This window comes from Trichechus manatus, unplaced genomic scaffold (genome assembly GCF_000243295.1).
Source record: "Trichechus manatus latirostris isolate Lorelei unplaced genomic scaffold, TriManLat1.0 scaffold00056, whole genome shotgun sequence".
Classification (NCBI taxonomy): Eukaryota; Metazoa; Chordata; class Mammalia; order Sirenia; family Trichechidae; genus Trichechus; species Trichechus manatus.
In genome coordinates, this window is record NW_004443992.1 from 10050544 (window position 1) to 10069309 (window position 18766).

General features: G+C 42.6%; 1 protein-coding gene across 1 annotated transcript in view; it reads left to right on the forward strand.

The window, feature by feature from the left end:
* Positions 1-6538: 6538 nt before the first annotated feature.
* Positions 6539-18766, forward strand: part of FAM117B (family with sequence similarity 117 member B) — a 94963-nt gene continuing 82735 nt past the window's right edge. Inside the window, exon 1 of the mRNA XM_004378238.2 lies at positions 6539-7164. Coding sequence (XP_004378295.1) covers positions 6570-7164 — 595 coding nt within the window. The 5' untranslated portion in view covers positions 6539-6569. The remainder of the gene's footprint in view (positions 7165-18766) is intronic.

Below are 18766 nucleotides of genomic sequence, written 5' to 3' on the forward strand. Positions count from 1 at the left end.
CTTGAAGAATGTAATCAATGTCACTGAATTGCATACCTGTAGAAATCGTTGAATTGGTGTATGTTTAGCTGTGTATATTTTCAACAACAAAAAATAAAATAAAAGAGGAGTAGGGAGTCAATACCTTGCTTTTTAGAACTGGAAAAGACCATATGGAAGGATATGTTTGAGCTAATCTTTATGGAAAAGCTTGCATGGCAGAAAAGTAGATTGCTTTAAGCAGCATGTGTACATGGTGGTAATACTCACCAGTTCCAAAGATAATTTCTTTGGTTTTTCTTTTTTCTTGACAATATTTGTTAATAGTTAGGTGCAAAATATCTAGAGTGGCTGCTGGTCTGTTTGAAAGTCACCCTACTACAGCATCAAAAGAATGCTGGAATATGAATCAAAAGACCTAGGTTCTAGTTTTAGTAAAGTTGTTTAACCTGTCTCAGCTTTAGTTTTCTCATTTATAAAATGGGGATATCATGTACCTATCTTTCTCACCAGGTTTTTGAGATGATTTGCTGAACTAGAGTACCATCCTATGGTGAAAAGGAATTGGCTTTGGAGTCGAAAAGGCATGAGTTTGAAATCACTGTGTGGGAGTGAGGGGGAAATGGGGAGTCATTGCTTAGGGGGTGCTCAGCTTCTGTTAATGGTAGTAGAATAATTTGGAAAAGGACAGTGGTAATGGTTGCATGAATATAATCAATGTCACTGAAGTGTACATGTGAAAGTTGTTGAACTGGTAATGTTTTGTTATATTTTTACCACAAGGGGAAAAAAAAAGGGGGAAAAAGACCACTATAGATGTGTAGGGAATGGATTAGAATGGATTACAGGTGGGGAGTGGGGAGCTTAGAGAAGTGGGGCAGGGCAGAGATGATCTAGGGAGACTGGTTAGGTAAGTGTAAGAGCACAGACCAAAGAAAATAGAGGCTTGGCTATAAAAGATGGTGTGCCTAGAGAATAATGGTGGATTTACAAGAGATTTGGGAACTAGAGTAGATAAGATATGGTGATTCATTGGACTTGTGGTAAGGGGGAAGAGAAAGCCAAGATGACTTCCAAGGTTTTGGTTGAGAGCACTGAGTAGATGATAGTGCCATTTACAAAGATAGGAGAAAAGTGGAAGAAGAGACGGCGGTGGGAGATGATGAATTCAGTAGTAGACAAGGTTTGAGGCACCCAAGGTTTGAGGCACCCAAGGTTTGAGAAACAAGAAGAGATGCGAAGCAGGCAGTTGAATAGATGACAGTGTGATGGTCAGTGGAACTCTGGGCAAACAAATGAAGCTATCAGCAGCATAGGGAGTCAGTGAAGCAAGACAGGCTTGGGATGGACTCAGCATTTAAGGGTCAGACTGAGAAGGAGCCAGTAAAAGTGACCGAGGAGCAGTCAGAGAGGTAAGAGGAACATCAGAAATGTGTGGTGCTGTGGAAGGCCTTAATGAAATCATCTAAGATGGAAGTCTCAGGGAAGTAGTAGTCAAATTTTAAGTACAGAACATCACTCTGCAATTTAAGTTCTGATAATTCTCCGTTTTTATTAGGAAATCATACATCAGAATTTCTTGGGGGTAAAGAACTTCCCAAAATCCTACCTTAAAAATGAATATTTTATTTTCATTTCAGTATTTTACCTTCCAGCATTTGTTTATAATGCAGAAACATTTTTGCATAGTCAAAATTACAACGGATGCATAATTTTTTCTGTTTCACAGTGGAAGTAATTTATGATTTCATAATGATCATTTTAGTGGCCGTATAATGTTCCATTTAATGACACTTTAGAGATTTATAAAAAAAATGTGGCTGATTCTATTAAAACTACTGGAAGGGGAAAAAAAAAAACACAGGAAGATAAACTTTTCCCAAGCCCCATCTTCCTTTAACATAATAAGATGATTTTAAAAGAGTTAAAAAAGCAGAGGGGCTTACCAATAATTTTATTCTGGAGTCTAATCATAGACAAATCAATCGCAATGTTGCTTCTGATCTACAGCTTCATACAGTCACGTTTCAACCTTGGAGAGAAAATGGAAAATTTGAATTATATCCTAAGAAAAGCAGAGTTAAGCTAGAAGGAGACAGAGAGTAGTTAAGTTGAAAACAGAGGAAGAAATGTTTATTTTGTTGATCTTGAAATAAAAGGGCTGTCTTTCTAGATAAACTAGCAAACTGAAGACCAATACATGTCACCTGGATGCACACTGTTTGCTTTAAATCTTCAATAACAGATAATGAAATTAAGGGTAAGAGTAAATGATGCTTTTATACATTGCTCTTGGGTTTTAAAAACAAAATAGAGTTCTAAGGCAATTTTTTTTTAGCATTCTTTGATGAATTCATACTTTCAAAGCTTTTATTTGTAAGTCATCACAAATATGCTTTTAGTACAAAAGGGACTGAAATGGTTAATATCTGCTTCTGTCGAAGTACTCTCATTTGTTTAATGTTAAGCCCTAAGCTGGTGATTGAGGTAACCTGTCAAATAGGATGAAAAAGAAACATTTTCTGGAAGGGGTATGGTTTAAGTGTCTATAGGAAACATGACTAGAAGCAAAAGTTGAACTAGCTTTACCAGAACTCATGACTGAGCCAAAGACGTTTTAATTCTCTGATCTAACGAACTTCCTTGCTGAAATCAGTTCTTTAGCTCAGAAAAGCTAAAAGCCTCTTGCCATCCACAAATAGGTCTCTAGTTTAGTGACATCAAAACCAATTGGTCAGGGAGGCTAGGACACGAGGCCTGCTGGACTCCCTTCAGTAATTATGTTTTGAGCTCTTACTCTGTGCAGGACAAAGTGCCAGGGACAGCTTCCATGACACCCTTATTTAAAGGCATATCTTCTCCATTATCCATTGTTTTAAAACCAGACTTAGCTCTCTGAATGGTTTTATTTATTTTTTTATTGTGCTTTAGGTGAAAGTTTACAGAGCAAATTAGTTTCCCATTCAATAATTTATACACAAAGTATTCCATGACATTGGTTGCAATACCTGCAATGTGTCAGCACTCTCATTTCCGCCCTGAACTCCTCGATTCCATTCTTCTGGTTTTCCTGTCCCTTCCTGCCTTCTCATCCTGGCTTTTGGGCAAACGTTGCCCTTTTGGTCTCCTATAGTTGATTGTTCTAAGGACCACTTTTCTCATGGGTGTTACTGTTTATTTTATAGGTCTGTTATTTGGCTGAAAGGCGATCTCTGGGAGTGGCTTCCAATCCAAGTTAGAAGGGTGACTAAGGGCCATAGTCTTGGGGGTTCCTCCAGTCTCTATCAGACCAGTAAGTCTGGTCTTTTTTATGAATTTGGATTTTGTTTGATACTTTTCTCTTGCTCTGTCCAGGACCCTCTATTGTGATCCTGGTCAGAGTGGTCAGTAGTAGCAGCTGGGCACCATCTAGTTCTTCTCATCTCAGGCTAATGCAGGCTATGGTTTGTGGGGGCCATAAGTCCTTCAGACTAATTGCTTCCTTGAGTCTTTGGTTTTCTTCATTCTCCTTTGCTCCGGATGGGAAGAGATGGATAGCTGTATCTTAGACGGCTGCTAGCAAGCTTTTAAGACCCTAGACATTACTCACCAAAGTAGGGTGTAGAACATTGACTTTATGAGCTATGTTATGCCAATTGACCTAGATGTCTTCTGAGATTATGGTCCCCAGCCCTCATGTCACATAACTCAGTCCCTAGAAGTGTTTGGTTATGTCTAAGAAGTTTCCCTGACTGTGCTCCTTGTGTGCTCCATTGTATATGACTATACATGCAGCAGGTTTTTTAAACACATGCAGCACATACGAGTATGTATGTAGAAATATCCACAACTTAGTCTATACATGCACATCAGTGGATTCCCTTATGCTCTCCCATATCTATTCAGCATACATATCTGCCTATGTATCCACTTGTAAATTATTACTATTGTTACAGAGTTGTATATATTGTAGTATTTAGCATAGTTGCCTTTTATTCTTCCCTACCTCTCAGTCTTTCTTTGCCTTGGTCATGTTGTGCTGACTTCCCCCTTACTGTATATTGCCTTTTCCTTCATCAAAGTTAACATGCGTTAGTTGGTGGTTTTCCCTCCCTCTCCCTCCCATCCCTGGTAACCATCAAAGAATGTTGCTTCCTGTGTGTAAATGTTTTAACTTTTTATGATAGTGGTCTCACACAATATTTGTCCTTTTGTGATTGACTTATTTCACTCAGCATAACGTCCTCCAGATTCATCCATGTTGTGAGATGTTTTGTAGATTCATTACTCTTTATCGTTGCTTAGTATTCCATTGTGTGTATGTACCACAGTTTTTTTTATCCATTCACCTGTTGATGAAAATTTAGGTTGTTTCCATCTTTTTACTTTGTGAATAATGCTGCAATGAACATGAGTGTGCGTATGTCTATTCGTGTGATGGATCTCATTTCTCTAGGACATGTTTCTAGGAGTGGGATTGCTGGATCATATGGTATTTTTATTTCTAGCTTTTTAAGGAAGCGCCATACTGTTTTCCATAGTAGCTGTACCATTTTACATTCTGTATGGGTCTTGTTGGCAGTTTCCTGTGTGTTCCTGCCTAGTGAGAAGCTGTTTTTGTCTTCATTCCAGGTTGGGGGGACAGGTAGTGATGTCAGGTCTATCCAGAGCATCAGCCACTTAAGGCAAGTTCCTGGGGTGAGTGCTCTGGGGTCTCTTTGTAGCGGAGGAGAGGGGAGGAGAAAGGGTAATGTGTGGTAAACAGTGATATAGACCTCTAAATCACATGGAGACTGGAAGTGTTGAGCACCTTCTTCACACCACATTCTCCTTTAACCCCTGGTTAATAATCACAACAACTGTATGAAGAAGATTGTATTGTTTAACTGCATTTTATAGATAAGGAAGCTGGCTAGTGACCTACCGAAGGTCACAGAGTAAGTGGTGGATCTGGGATCCGAATCTCCTCTCTAGGGCTGCAAAGCCTTTCCACTACTGTGCACAGGGACCTAGCAGGATTTCAGATCCAGGATGAATCATAGTGTGCCCTCCACTCCCACAGTTTTACAAGGTGAAATCTGAGTAGAATGTACATCTACTAAAATAGTAAAGGGAAACGAGGCCATGGACAGGCAATGTGGAACCAGAGAGGTGTGCAGAGAATGCAGTTCCACCATTTTTTTTTGTCTTGATGAGATGCCCCTCAGGTCATTTTAGGACTTGTGTCGCTGCCTGCCTTCCAGATTCCTTGCCCATACCACAAAGACCTGTTTCCTCCACTAGACAAAAATGTGGTTGGCTGGCTCAGTTCTATCTCAAATAATAATTTCAAGGATCAAATAAGGCCCTTTGTAAACTAACACTTTACAGACTTTTAAGGGAGCAGACATCTTTCCAAGGTATTAGAGAACTGTGAAGCAGCTGATTAAAATAAATTCTTGAATATTTGAGATACAGTAAAGTAGAAATAGCATTTGGTAACTGGACTCCATAGATACATTCTAAAGCCACATTCTAACCAGCAATTTTCATCTTTCTGCGATTTGGCTCTTTGTAGAGAAAGAGAGAGAAAAAAAAAATGTGTATGTGTGTAAAATACCAGTAAAAAACCCACTGCTGTAGAGTCGATTCAGACTCATAGCGACCCGATCTATAGGACAGAGTAGAACTGCCCCATAGGGTTTCCAAGGCTGTAAATATTTATGGATGTAGACTGCCACATCTTTCTCCCGCTGAACAGCTGTCTGGTGGGTTCCAGCCACCGACCTTTTGGTCAGCAGCCAGCGCTTTAACCACTGAGCCACCAGGGCTCCTTCAAATACTAGTAAGATTAATTAAATTTCATCTCCTTTTGAGCCCTGTCCATACAATGATGGGATCAGGGCAGAACAAAAAGATCAAGAAAAAAAGCCATAAAGAGACATGCATACACGGCCCCTGCCAGTTAATACTGTGGTAATGAAATGTTATGGGGGGGGGCGGGACCTGGGGTGGGGAAAGGTTTCATATTATCCCTGGGGACCGCTCTGCTTCTGAAGATCCTTGTGGCAACATCCCAGCCTCTAACTCACCCAGGGCTCCCCCCAGTGGCAAGGGAAAGAGGTGAGTGGCCCGACGCGCGCGTACGCGTACACTCACGTGTACACACACATACACACAGACACACACGCGCGCACGCTACACATACACACAGCCCATTTCCTCCGCCTCCCTCTCCCCCCCGGGGGGCGGGTCTCTTTCTCTTTAAAGAGCAGACGGTCTCGGCGCAAACCCAGGCTCTCTAAGGCCCCGGGGGCCCGGGACCCGAGTCGCTCGCAGCCAATGGGCGCGGTGGAACGGCTCGAGCGCGGCTGACGCTGCTCCAATGGGCGGCCGCAGGGGGCGGGGGCAACGGAGGAGACACTATTGTTGATGAGGAGGAGCGGCGACGGCGGCAGCTGCACCACCTCGTTGTTGCCGGCCGCGGACCAGGCGCCCCCCCCCCCGCACCCCGGATTCCGCCGTCGTCACCCCGTCGCGAGGGCCTTCCCTCCGGCCTCGAGAATCCTCCCCCTGCAACACAACAACAACAAAACCCCCCGTCTCGCCCAGTCACCAGGGAGGGGGGGACCATGTCCCAGCGGGTGAGGCGCAATGGGTCCCCCACGCCGGCCGGCTCTCTCGGGGGCAGTGCGGTCGCCACGGTCGGGGGAGCCGGGAGTCGCCTGCAGCCCATGAGGGCGACGGTTCCGTTCCAGCTGAAGCAACAGCAGCAGCAACATGGCAGCCCCACGCGGAACAACGGCGGCGGCAGCGGCGGCAACAACGGCGGCTGCTGTGGTGGCGCCTCAGGCCCCTCAGGCGGCAGCGGCGGGGGCCCACGCACCGCCTCTCGCAGTACAAGCCCCACGCGCGGCGGCGGGAGCACGGCTGCGCGCACCAGCCCCACGGTGGCCACGCAGACGAGCGCGTCTGCGACGTCCACGCGGGGCACCAGCCCCACGCGCGGCACCGCTCCCGGGGCTCGCGGGAGCCCCCCACGGCCGCCGCCACCGCCGCCTCTGCTGGGCACCGTGTCGTCGCCCTGCTCATCGCCCACCCACCTGTGGACCGGCGAGGTGAGCGCGGCCCCACCCCCAGCCCGCGTCCGGCACCGGAGGAGGTCCCCGGAGCAGAGCCGAAGCTCCCCGGAGAGGAGGAGCCCGAGCGCCCCGGTTTGCAAAGCAGGTACGTGCCGGGGACCGCGCGGCGAAGGGGAGGCGGGCAGCGGGAAAGGGTCCTAGGCACTCGCGGAGCCCGCGCCGGGACTGCGGCGGTGCAGCGGAACCCGGGCGGCCGGGGGCGGAGCCAAGGTGGGGTGTGTGGCCGGGGGCGGGGCCGGGGCCCGGGTTGTGTGGCCCCGCCGCAACCCGGTCCCGCCCCGCGCCTCCGCCGTGGCTCACCGCCGGCCTCATTCATCCCTCAGCCGGCCCCGCGCTGGTCCGCGGCCGTGGAAGTGTAGCCGCTAACCTTGTGCTTGGGCTGGTACGTGTTAATTATAAACCTGGGGTTCTGGCCGCTCTGGGTGCCCGCTGATTATCGCTTACCTTCCTTTTCTTTTTCTCTTCCGTAAGTTAGGGTGAGGCTAGGAGTGGTTTGTCACTTTGTTTTAGTGACATGGTTAATGTTAGTAAAGCACATGTCTGCTGCTACGTATTCGTATTTCTTTTCCACAGAACACTTCCAGATCTGGGAGACTAAGTCCATTAGCATGGCAGATTTGTATCTGAGGAGACTTGAGGGTGGGAGCATTTCCTAAGACTTGGTAAAATGGGTAGCAAGAAGTGAGAAGGAAGTTTAAGCAAGATTCCTTTAGGAGGTTTATGGGCTTTATTTCAGGGTCTGGGAGTATTTTTGACATACTGATTTTGTGTTTATAATTTAAAACCATTTATTTGAATATCTATTTAAAAAAACAAAAACAAACTCCAGAGTCTGTCTCCTTGTTATTATTTTAGGGACCTAAAAACTGTTTTGTTTGTTTGTTTCTCTCTGTACCTAAAGCTTTAGAGATGTTGGGCTCCAGTGGAGTCATTCATAAAGAAGAGTAATTCAGTGGAGAAATTCAAACTGTGAGAAGTGGAAAGGGATAAAATGTATCATCTGGCTGCCTTGCTATCTGGACCTAGTGAAGAAAGGAATGAATGGTTTTTAGTTATATATTAATACTGCCAACGTACACTACCTTTGTTTTTCTGTCTGGAGAATTCTGGTTAGAATCTTCAGGCAGAAGATTCTGAAGAATTTCACAAAATTTAGTACAGTACTTTTCTAACTGAAGAAGTCAGACAAAGTGGTTGCAAGGAAACAGAAGGAGTAGTATGTCTCTTTTACTATTAATTTTCTGAAAGATTTTAGACAATGAATACTTTTTTTGGAAAAAATTGGCCCTGAAAAATGATCAGTAGTTTTTCCCAGTAAAAACAAGAGTACTATTTTAAATCGTCTGAGAATGCAAAATGCTTTTTTTTTCCACTTTGATTGTTAAAAGTACTAGAGCACCCCACCCCGCAACACACACATCATGATAGGTATTACTTATTGAGCTCCTACTATATGGTGAGTGATTTATATACAAGATCTCATTTTGACCCTCACAATGGCCTTTAAAGAGGTTAAGTAACAAGTGACACAGTTGAGATTTGATCTTTGCTTGTTGAAACTCCAAAGACTATCTTTTATGTTACATCAAGGAGGTAGTTTCATGATGTGTAAGATAGAATCTGACAAATATAGACCACACCAAAATTACATGTGGTTAGTTTTTGAAGGAACTCTTTAGAGATATCTGGTGAAAATATTATTGCTTCAGTTTGCCTTCAACCTTTTGGAGCCAGCATAGCATGGCAGGTGGAGAGCAGGAGAACTTCTTAAGTGGGCAGTAGAGGCGGAGAAAGGAGATGGAGGCCTCAGTCTGATAGCAGAATCGGGCTACCCTCTCAGCTATTTGACATTCAAAGTAAGACAGCAGCTTGAGGAGAGCCAGGTTGAACTAAGTATTGGCAATGTATGGAGGATGGCCTTCTTTCCCTCTGATCTCCAGGAGGGCTATATTTCCTAGGATCTCAGGCTTCTCTTGTGCCCTCCTCATATTTCTCAAAGCTCCTCACCCCTAGTTTTGTCATTCCATAGAGTGTTCATGTTGTAAAATTAATCCTCCTAAAAGACAAATACAGAAAAATAAAAATATTCCTTTAGTGCAGGACTCTCACCTGTGTGTGAAAAGGAATACTGCCTGTTATTAAGTCATACTGAGGTGTAAATGTCTGCTAGCTTCCCTCCCAGGAATGTATTCTTGTTTCATCCTAGTGAAATTCCAGGCAGTGTGGGATGAGGTGTTTTCAGATTCCAAGTCTTCACAGTATCTATTAGACCATTTGCTGTTTTTGTAAGACCAAATCTGGAAGGAGAAAAAAGGGAAACAAGAAAATCTTCGTGATCACCAGACTCCCTTTTTGATTGAAGGGAGGTTACCGCCAGTTTGCAGGGGGGCAGTGGTGGTTCAGTGTTAGAATTCCTGCTTTTCCTTCAGGAGAGCCTGGTTAGATTCCTGGCCAATGCACCTCAAGTGCAGCGACCATCCATCTGTGAGTAGAGGCTTGCGTGTTGCTGTGATGCTGAGCAGGTTTCAGCAGAGCTTGTAGACTAAGATGAACTAGGAAGAAAGACCTGGAGATTTATTTCCAAAAAATCAGCCAGTGAAAACCCTGTGTATCACAACAGTTCGATCCCATTGTGCATAGGGTTGCCATGAGTCAGGGTAGAGTCAATAGCAGCTAATAGCAACACTGCACATTTGCAGCTTCAATAAAATACAGTAATCCTTACTGTAGAGAATGATCTACCCCATATAATTCTGTAAACCTCATGCTGTAAAATGGTCGATGATAATATCTCTTTATATTATGATAAAGATTAGAGAATGAGAGAAAATTGAAAAATACTCAGAACTAAAACCAAACATACTGCTGTTGAGTTGATTTCGACTCATAGTGGCCCTACAGGACAGAGTAGAACTGCCCCATAGGGTTTCCAGGGCTGTAAATCTTTATGGAAGCAGACTGCCGCATCTTTCTCCTACAGAGCAGCTGGTGAGTTCGAACGGCTGATCTTTTGGTTCACAGCTGAGCACTTTAAACATTGCGCCACCAGAGCTCCCAGTACTCAGAACAGTACCTCAATGTATAAGTTACCTATTGTATGTCATATTAGTTTCTAGTTTTAGTGGATGTAACAAATTGCCTGTGTAGGCTCAGTTTCCATGGTTATGTGAAATTTCAAATTGGGAGAACATTGCCTGTGAACATCAGAATATTGTTTTTCAGAGTGGGTCTATGGTTCATCGGTATCAGAAGCCATTGCGGGTGCTTCTTAAAAAATGCAGCTGGTTCCCAGGCCCTAGACCAAACGTTGAAAGCACCCCCACTCCCAAGGTGATTTTGCTGCGCTCTGAAATTGAGAAACAGTTGCTGGAATCCCCAAGGACAATGGTTTGAAAACTCCTGCCATAAATAGAAGGGTCTAGTATTTATAAAAGTTATTTCTGCAGTGTTGCTGATATGTAGATGGCAAGTTGTGTTCTTGCTGGTTTTCCCTTACTTTGGATGAATTACATTGTGTATGAATTTCGTTGTATATTGGGGCGGGGAAATGACAAAGGACAGCAACAAGAGATGGACTTCTCTAGACTGATTGGCAGAACCAGGAAGGTAGAGTATCAGAACTCAGTATTTATGGCATCTTTGATTTCTGTTTTCTAGTACCTTGTGAAGTACACGGCTCTAAGAATTCACTGTTTCTAACATTTGGAGGATTGCTGCTAACTTCACACCTTCAAGGGAATCCTTTTGGCTTGTGATGTCTGTGTTTTACAATTGAAGATGAGTCAAAGTAGAACCTTACTCTTAGATGTGTATCTTACTTAGTAGATTTTCATTTAATTAAGTTCAATTCTGTAAGCTTGGAGTAAACTATTCTATGTATTAATGGCTGTGCAATATAAAGATGTAAAAGACACAGGGAACTCCAGAGACTCACAAACCAGCCATGTGATGCAGATACATAAATATATAACGTGATGAGCGCTCTGGGCTCATACCAGAAACCAAACCCATTGCCGTTCAGTCGATTCCGACTCATAGTGACCCTATAGGACAGAGCAGAACTGCCCCATAGGGTTTCCAAGGAGCAGCTGGTGGATTCGAACCCCCAAACTTTTGGTTAGCAGCTGAGCTCTTAACCACTGCGCCACCAGGGCTCTGTGGGCTCATAGAGGAGTGTAATTTGTAGGGGATGGGTATAGAAGTTCTGAGGAGATGGCTTTTGATTGGAGTTGGAAAGGGAGGAAAATAACTTTGTAGTTGGATCATAGAGGTGTGAAAATATGCATATAATATTCACTGTATTTGGAGCCTTGGTGGTGCAGTGGTTAAGAGCTTGTCTGCTAACCGAAAGGTCAGCAGTTTGAATCTACCACGCGCTCCTTGGAAACCCTATGGGGCAGTTCTGCTCTGTCCTATGGGGTCACTAAGAATCGGAATCAACTCGATGGCAAATGGGATTGATTTAGTTTTGATTTATATGGCTTAAAATGTAGGGCACAGGATATTGGGGAGGGGAGATATGGAGCAGTAGAAAAAGTGGGTAGAAAGATTTTCAGAATGACCTAGAATATTCTTAGGAGTTTAGAATGTATCCCACGGTTAATAGTATGTGTTCTAGAGCCAGACTGCCGGGGTTTAAATCCTGGCATCGTAAGTACTGGCTGTTTAACTTTAGAAAGCTAACTTTGTAGTCCCTGGGTGGTGCAAATGGTTAATGTGCTTGGCTGCTAAGGAAAAGGTTGGAGGTTCGAGTCCACTCAGGAATGCCTCGGAAGAAAGGCCTGGTGATCTACTTCCAAAAAATCAGCCATTGAAAACCCTGTGGAGCACAGTTCTACTCTGACACACATGGGGTTGCCATGAGTTGGAATCGACTTGATGGCACCTGTTTTTTTTTCCAACTGATTTTGAGTTAACTTCACCTATAAAAAACAAGGTACTAGTAGTACTTGGAGCCCTGGTGGTGCAGTGGTTTAAGAGCTATGGTGAGCTATGGCTGCTAACCAAAAGGTCAGCAGTTCGAATCCACCAGCCACTCCTTGGAAACTCTATGGGGGAGTTCTACCCTGTCCTATAGGGTACTTACAATAGAGGATTGTTACAAGGATAAAATCCTTTTAATCCGTGTGTGGAGTATAATAATCTCCCAGTATTAGCTATTTTCATATCATCTTATCATCCTCATCTAAATGTTTTAGGCATTAAAAGTTAATTTATGTAAAGCAAACACCTGACTCATAAACCAGAAAACCAAACCCACTGCTGTCGAGTTGATTCCTACTCATAGTGACCCTGTAGGACAGGGTAGAACTGCCCCATAGGGTTTCTAAGGCTGTAAATCTTTACAGAAGCCGACTGCACATCTTTCTCTTGTGGAGTGGCTGGTGGGTTTGAATCGCCAACCTTTTGGTTAGTAGCCAGGCACTTAAGCCACTGTCCCACCAGGGCTCCTGTATGTGATTCATAATAAATGTTACATTATGTAAGTGTTAGCTACTCATGACAGTATCAGTAGTAATATATTTTTAGGAAGAATAGAGTATGAATTTGAGATGGGAGACACTGGAGGATAGTAACTCACAAAAACATTGAGTACCTGAATTTAGGTGCAGTGACGGTAGCAATGGCAGGGATGAAAGAGATTCAAGAGACTTGATTTGGTAAGCTGTTGGATATAAGGATTGAGAAAGGGGGAGTTGAGGATGATAGTTTGGATGGTGGTGTTAACTGAGATAAACAACACAGAAGGGAAAGCAGGTTTATACGTATTTAATTTGTGCTTTGAGGAAATCCAGGTAATATTCTAGCTTGTGGCAAATACAGTTTTAGAACTCAGAGATGTAGTTCTAAAAAATTGGGACTCATTCATTTCAGTTCAATAAGCATTTTTTAACACCTAATTCATACTAGACGTTTGCCTGTGGGCAGTATTTGAAATGACTACTGCGATAAACAGGGAGATGGAGAGAATGCTGAGGATAGAACTCTGGGAGAAAATAGCATTTTTAAGGATAGAAAGAAAAGCCAGTGAAGAAGCCTGAGAATGTAGTAGGAGGAGAACTGGTAGAATAGGGTTGAGAAAGCCAAAAGAACGATTAGATTTCAAGGAGGAAATGGTGAAAATTTTCATATGCTATGAAGAGAACAAGAAGGCTGGGCCTGGAGAGTAGGCTTTTGAACTCGGCGTTTAGGTTAGTTGATGATCCCTGAAAGAGAGGAGTTTGAGTAGCATGTTGGGGGACACAAATCATATTGAAGTGGTGGGTGAGGAAGTAGAGGTAATGAGTATAAATTACTCTTACAGTTCCATTCCCATTGCTGTCTAGTCTGTTCTGACTGATGGCTACCCATATGCTTCAGAATAGAACTGTGCTTCACAGGGTTTTCTTGGCTGCAGATTGCCAGGCCTTTCTTCCATGGTGCCGCTGGGTGGATTCAAGCTGCCAATCTTTAGATTAGTAGCTGAGAGCAAACCGTTCGCTCTACCCAAGGTCCTGAAAAATTACTCTTATAGAGTATAAAACCAAAACACCAGACTAGCTACTGTCAGGTTGATCCTGACTCATGGTGAACCTATTTGTGTCTGAGTAGAACTGTGCTTCATAGGGTTTTCAGTGGCTGGTTTTTCAGAAGTACATTGCTCGCCCTTTTTTCTGAGGCACTCCTGGGTAGACTCTAACTTTCAGCCTTTCTGTTAGCAGTGAAGCACGTTAACTGTTCGCACCACCCAGGAATGCATTATGGAGTACAAGTTACTCTTGTGTCAGTCAAAAGGAGGAAAGTGACAAAACAGGATGAAGGTTGATTTGTTTGTTAGATGAGGAAAACTTAAGAGTATTTATAGGTTTAGGGAAAGGAATCAACAGAAGGATAAAAAACTGCAAGTTTAAGAGAAGATAGGAATAACAGATGGAGCAAGGTCATGGAAAAGATGAGAGGCAGTGGGATCCAGTACATGGTAGAGTCCGGAAATCTTGGAAACAACTAAGGACACTTCTTCCTCTGAGGATGGGAAGGGATAAGGGTAGGTTAAGACGATAAATAACTCAGCTGCAGAAGGGAAGGAAGTTGAGAAAGTCAGCCACTTCCATCTCCAAATTACTTGCATAGAGTAAAATAGCATATTTGTCATAATACTGTATTTTTACATTTAAAATTTATTTTTATCAAAGTACATGTACGTAATTTAAAATGTCAAGTAGTACTAAGCTTATAATCAAGTAAAATGTTCCCCTGCCACGTCCCTCTCCACTCCTACTTCCTGCCCCCTAGAGGCAATCACTTTCAACTCTTAGTGGTTTCTTTTGGTGTTTCCTACATAATTCTGAATAACCTGTTTATGCTGCTGCTTTAGGGGTTTTTTTTCTTCCAGTTTTATGTATTACATAGTGACTTCCTACTGTGAAAAATGTAGATATGTCTCTCTAATCTCTCCTCCCCAGTCCTCCTAATGTAATCATAGCATCCTTTTGGTTATATCAGTAATTAATGTTCACATTAGGAGTCTTGATTGCACAGTGGTTAAGCACTGGGCTGCTAACTGAAAGGTCAGTGGTTTGAACCCACCAGCTGCTCTGCCAAGAAAGATGTGGCAGTCTGCTTCCTTAAAGATTTACAGCCTTGGAAACCCTATGGGGCGGTTCTACCCTGTTCTATAGGGTCGATATGAGTCGGAATCAACTTGACGGAAATGAGTATGTTTAATTTATTACGATTGTGTAAATATTGTTTGCAGTAGAGCCTTGTGGTATGCTACAGTTATATTTACGTTTTGTATAGCTTTATGCTCTTTGAAGTTAAAATCGCCTTGTTTTTTGTTTTAGCTTTTCTTTGCTTGATTTTCTATGTATTATGAATGAATTTGGATTCGATAGCAGCTGACAACAACAGGAATCATGAATTTATCTCCAAACTTTCTGATAACAGAAACTTCCTTTAAATATTTTAAAAACACATCAGGTGTTTTGTCAGTTTCACTTTTTTTCCCTTGGAGCTTTCCCTTCTGGAGTTCTCTATCCTATTATTACAAACTGGCCTGTTGATCTCTAGGTCTGTGGTATAGCTATTGTGTTGGGACTTCCTTTGGAATTCTCTTTCTTTCTCTTTTGTTTTGGGTACCCTTATTTCTGGACCTTGTTTTGCTGGAGCATAACTTCCAATCATTTTTTTGAGAGAGGATGCATGGGAGATATGTTGTATTCTTGTAAGACCTTAAATATGTGAAAATATCTGTCTTTGTGCTTGATGGTTTGAGTACAGAATTTTAGGTTGGAAATACTTTTTCTACTGAAAGTTAAAAGCACTTCTCCATCTTCTAGCTTCTGGAATTGCTGTTGAGAAGTCCTTTGTAGGTGATGTGGGGTGCGTGTGCGTACGCGTGTGTGTGCATGCGCACATGCATGGACATGCACATTATATAATATGGAAGTGTTACCACTGTTCTAAAATGACTGTTACCTTGGTGTGGGTTTTTTTTTTTTTTTTTTCCGTTCAGTGTGCTGGTTATGTGATGGGCTTTTTCAATCTAGAGACTCTTCATTTCTGGGAAATTTTATTCTGTTGCTTCTCCTTTCTATTATCTTTGTTCTTTCTTTTTGGAACCCCTGTTATCCAGATGTTGGGCCTCTTGGATTGAACCTCTTATTTTCTTATTTGTGGCCTAGTTTCTATCTCTGTATCTTTTTCGTTCTTTCTTGGAGATTTATCTTCTATCCTTTTTATTGATTTTTTTCTTTTGCCTATCATATTTTTATTTTTCAAGAGTGTTTATCTTACTCTCTTAATATCCTTTAAAAATAGTTATAAAAGGTATAAATGCATTTTAGAGTTTTTTGTTTTTTTTTTTTCCCTCTCTCCTCTCTGCATTGTCCTCAGAGTTCTTTTTATCTTGATCTTTGTCTTCCATGTTGGAGACATTTTCATTTTAATTTTTAAATGAAACACTAAAATGCTCATTAGGTGTTCTTTGTGCCTGGATCAGGCAGGTAGACTGGAGGACCCTTTCTGTTGAACAATGAAGCAGAGACTCCTGTGTCCCCAGGGTAGAGTCCTACGATATCATGCTTGAGCATATGGCTGGTATTCTGAAGTCTGTCTTAAGCCTGTCTAGTTACTCTCTTAAAACAGTTTTTCCCAATCTCTCTGCCTTGGAGAAGCCCTTGGATTAATTTCTAGTTTTCAGGGAACCTCTGCATGTGTGATCAGTAAATTGAGATATAATAATCTAGTAATAATTTAAGCCCTTGATTTCTCTGTGAATCTGTTTATTTGGCCACTTTATTAGCTTATTACTTTTGTATGCGTTCCCCCATCTCCACAAAGGAATCACCACTGATGCAAGTAAGTAGTGAAGTAAAGGAAACTTCCATTTTTCCTTTTAAAAAAATTCCTATGTGATTTTTTTTTTACCTTGTTCAAGCAGTCAAAATAATCTTACCACCAATTTTTACTTTGCAAGATGCTAATGAGATATTATGTGATATATGGTATGTACAAGATGAGTATCCTCCCCACCCCCAACTGAAACTAAAAATTGCACTTTATCTAACTCTTCTGGGGAGAAAAACACAGTTAAGCTTACCTTACCTGTCTTAGGCTGGTTCTCTAGCGAAGCAAAACCAGTAAAGCGTATAAATACACACATAGAGATTTATATTAAGGAAATGGCTCACGTGATTGCAGAAGCTGGAGCGTCCCAAGTCCGTGGATCAGGATAGAGGCTTCTATTCATGTAGCAGCAGGGGCTGGCAAACCCAAGATTGGCAGGTCAGACAGCAGGGCTCTTGCTCGCAGGCTGCAAAGATCTACCAATCCCAAGATCAGCAGGCAAGACTGCAGGTAAGCTTCTGGCTCAAGTCCCAAGAACCAGAGGTCAGATGAACACGAGCCAGCTGCAGGATACAGAGTGAGCAAAAGCTCAGGAGCCTTGCCAGAGAGTCCACTTATATTTGATGCAGACCACATGCCCAGGAAAACTCCCTTTCAGCTGAATTGGCTACTCACAGCAAATCTCATCATGGAGGTGATCACATTATATCAAATCTCATCACAGAAGTGATCACATCATCATACTGCCAAACTCTTATCGTGACTGCCAAACCACTGAGAATCATGGCCCAGCCAAGTTGACACACAACCTTAATGATCACATTACCTTTCTTTTTTTTTTTTAATTCTTTTTTCTTTTTTATTGTGCTTTAAATGAAAGTTTACAGTTCAAGTTAGTTTTGCATACACAACTTTATACACACACTGCTATGTGACCCTAGTTTCACTCCCCGTACTGTGACAGCACACTCCTCCTTTCCACCCCTGATTTTTCATGTCCATTCAATCAGCTCCTGACAGTCTTTGCCTTGTCATCTTGCCTCTGGACAGAAGCTGCCCATTTAGACTCGTGTATCTACCTGACCTAAGAAGCACACTTTTTACGAGTATCATTTTATGTCTTATAGTCCAGTCTAATCTTTGTCTGAAGAGTTGGCTTCAGGAATGATTTTAGTTTTGGGCTAACAGAGAGTCTGGGGCCACTTCTTCTGGGGTTCCTCCAGTCTCAGTCAGACCATTAAGTCTGGTCTTTTTACTAGAATTTGAGTTCTGCACCCCACCTTTCTCCTGCCCTGTCATGGACTCGCTGTTGTGTTCCCTGTCAGGACAGTCGTTGGTGGTAGTCAGGTACCATCTGGTTCTTCTGGTCTCAGGCTGATGGACTGTCTGGTTTATGTGGCCCTTTTGTGTCTTGGGCTAATATTTTCCTTGTGTCTTTGGTGTTCTTTATTCTCCTTTGCTCCAGGTGAGTTGGGACCAATTGATGCATCTTAGATGGCTGCTCACTAGCTTTTAACCCTAGACGCCACTCACAAAAGTGAGATGCAGAACATTTTCTTAATAAACTTTGTTATGCCAGTTGACCTAAATGTCCCCTGAAAGCATGGTTCCCTGACCCCCGACCTTGCTACTCTGTCCCTTGAAGTGTTTGATTGTATTCAGGAAACTTCCTGGGCTTTGGTTTAGTCCAGTTGTGCTGACTTCCCCTGTAGTGCGTGCTGTCCTTCCCTTCACCTAAGATAGTTCTTATCTACTATCTAGTTAGTGAATGCCCCTCTCCCTCCCTCCCACCCTCATAACCATCAAAGAATGTTTTCTTCTGTGTTTAAACCTTTTCTTGAGTTCTTATAATAGTGGTCTTATATAATATTTGTCCTTTTTTGACTAATTTCACTTAGCATAATTCCTTCCAGATTTATCCATGTTATGAGATGTTTCATGGATTCATCATTATTCTTTATCATTGCATAGTATTCCATTGTGTGAATATACCATAATTGGTTTATCCATTTGTCTGTTGATGGGCACCTAGGTTGTTTCCATCTTTTTGCTATTGTGAACAGTGCTGTGGTGAACACGGGTGTGCATATATCTATTCGTGTGAGGGTTCTTATTTCTCTAGGATATATTCCAAGGAGTGGGATTGCTGGATCGTATGGTACTTCTATTTCTAGCTTTTTAAGGAAGGGCCAAATTGATTTCCAAAGTGGTTGTACCATTTTACATTCCCACCAACAGTGTATAAGTGTTCCACTCTGTCTTAGGCTGGGTTCTCTAGAGAAGCAAAACCAGTAAAGTGTATAAGTATACATATAGAGAGAGATTATATCAAGGAAACAGCTCACGTGATTGTAGAGGCT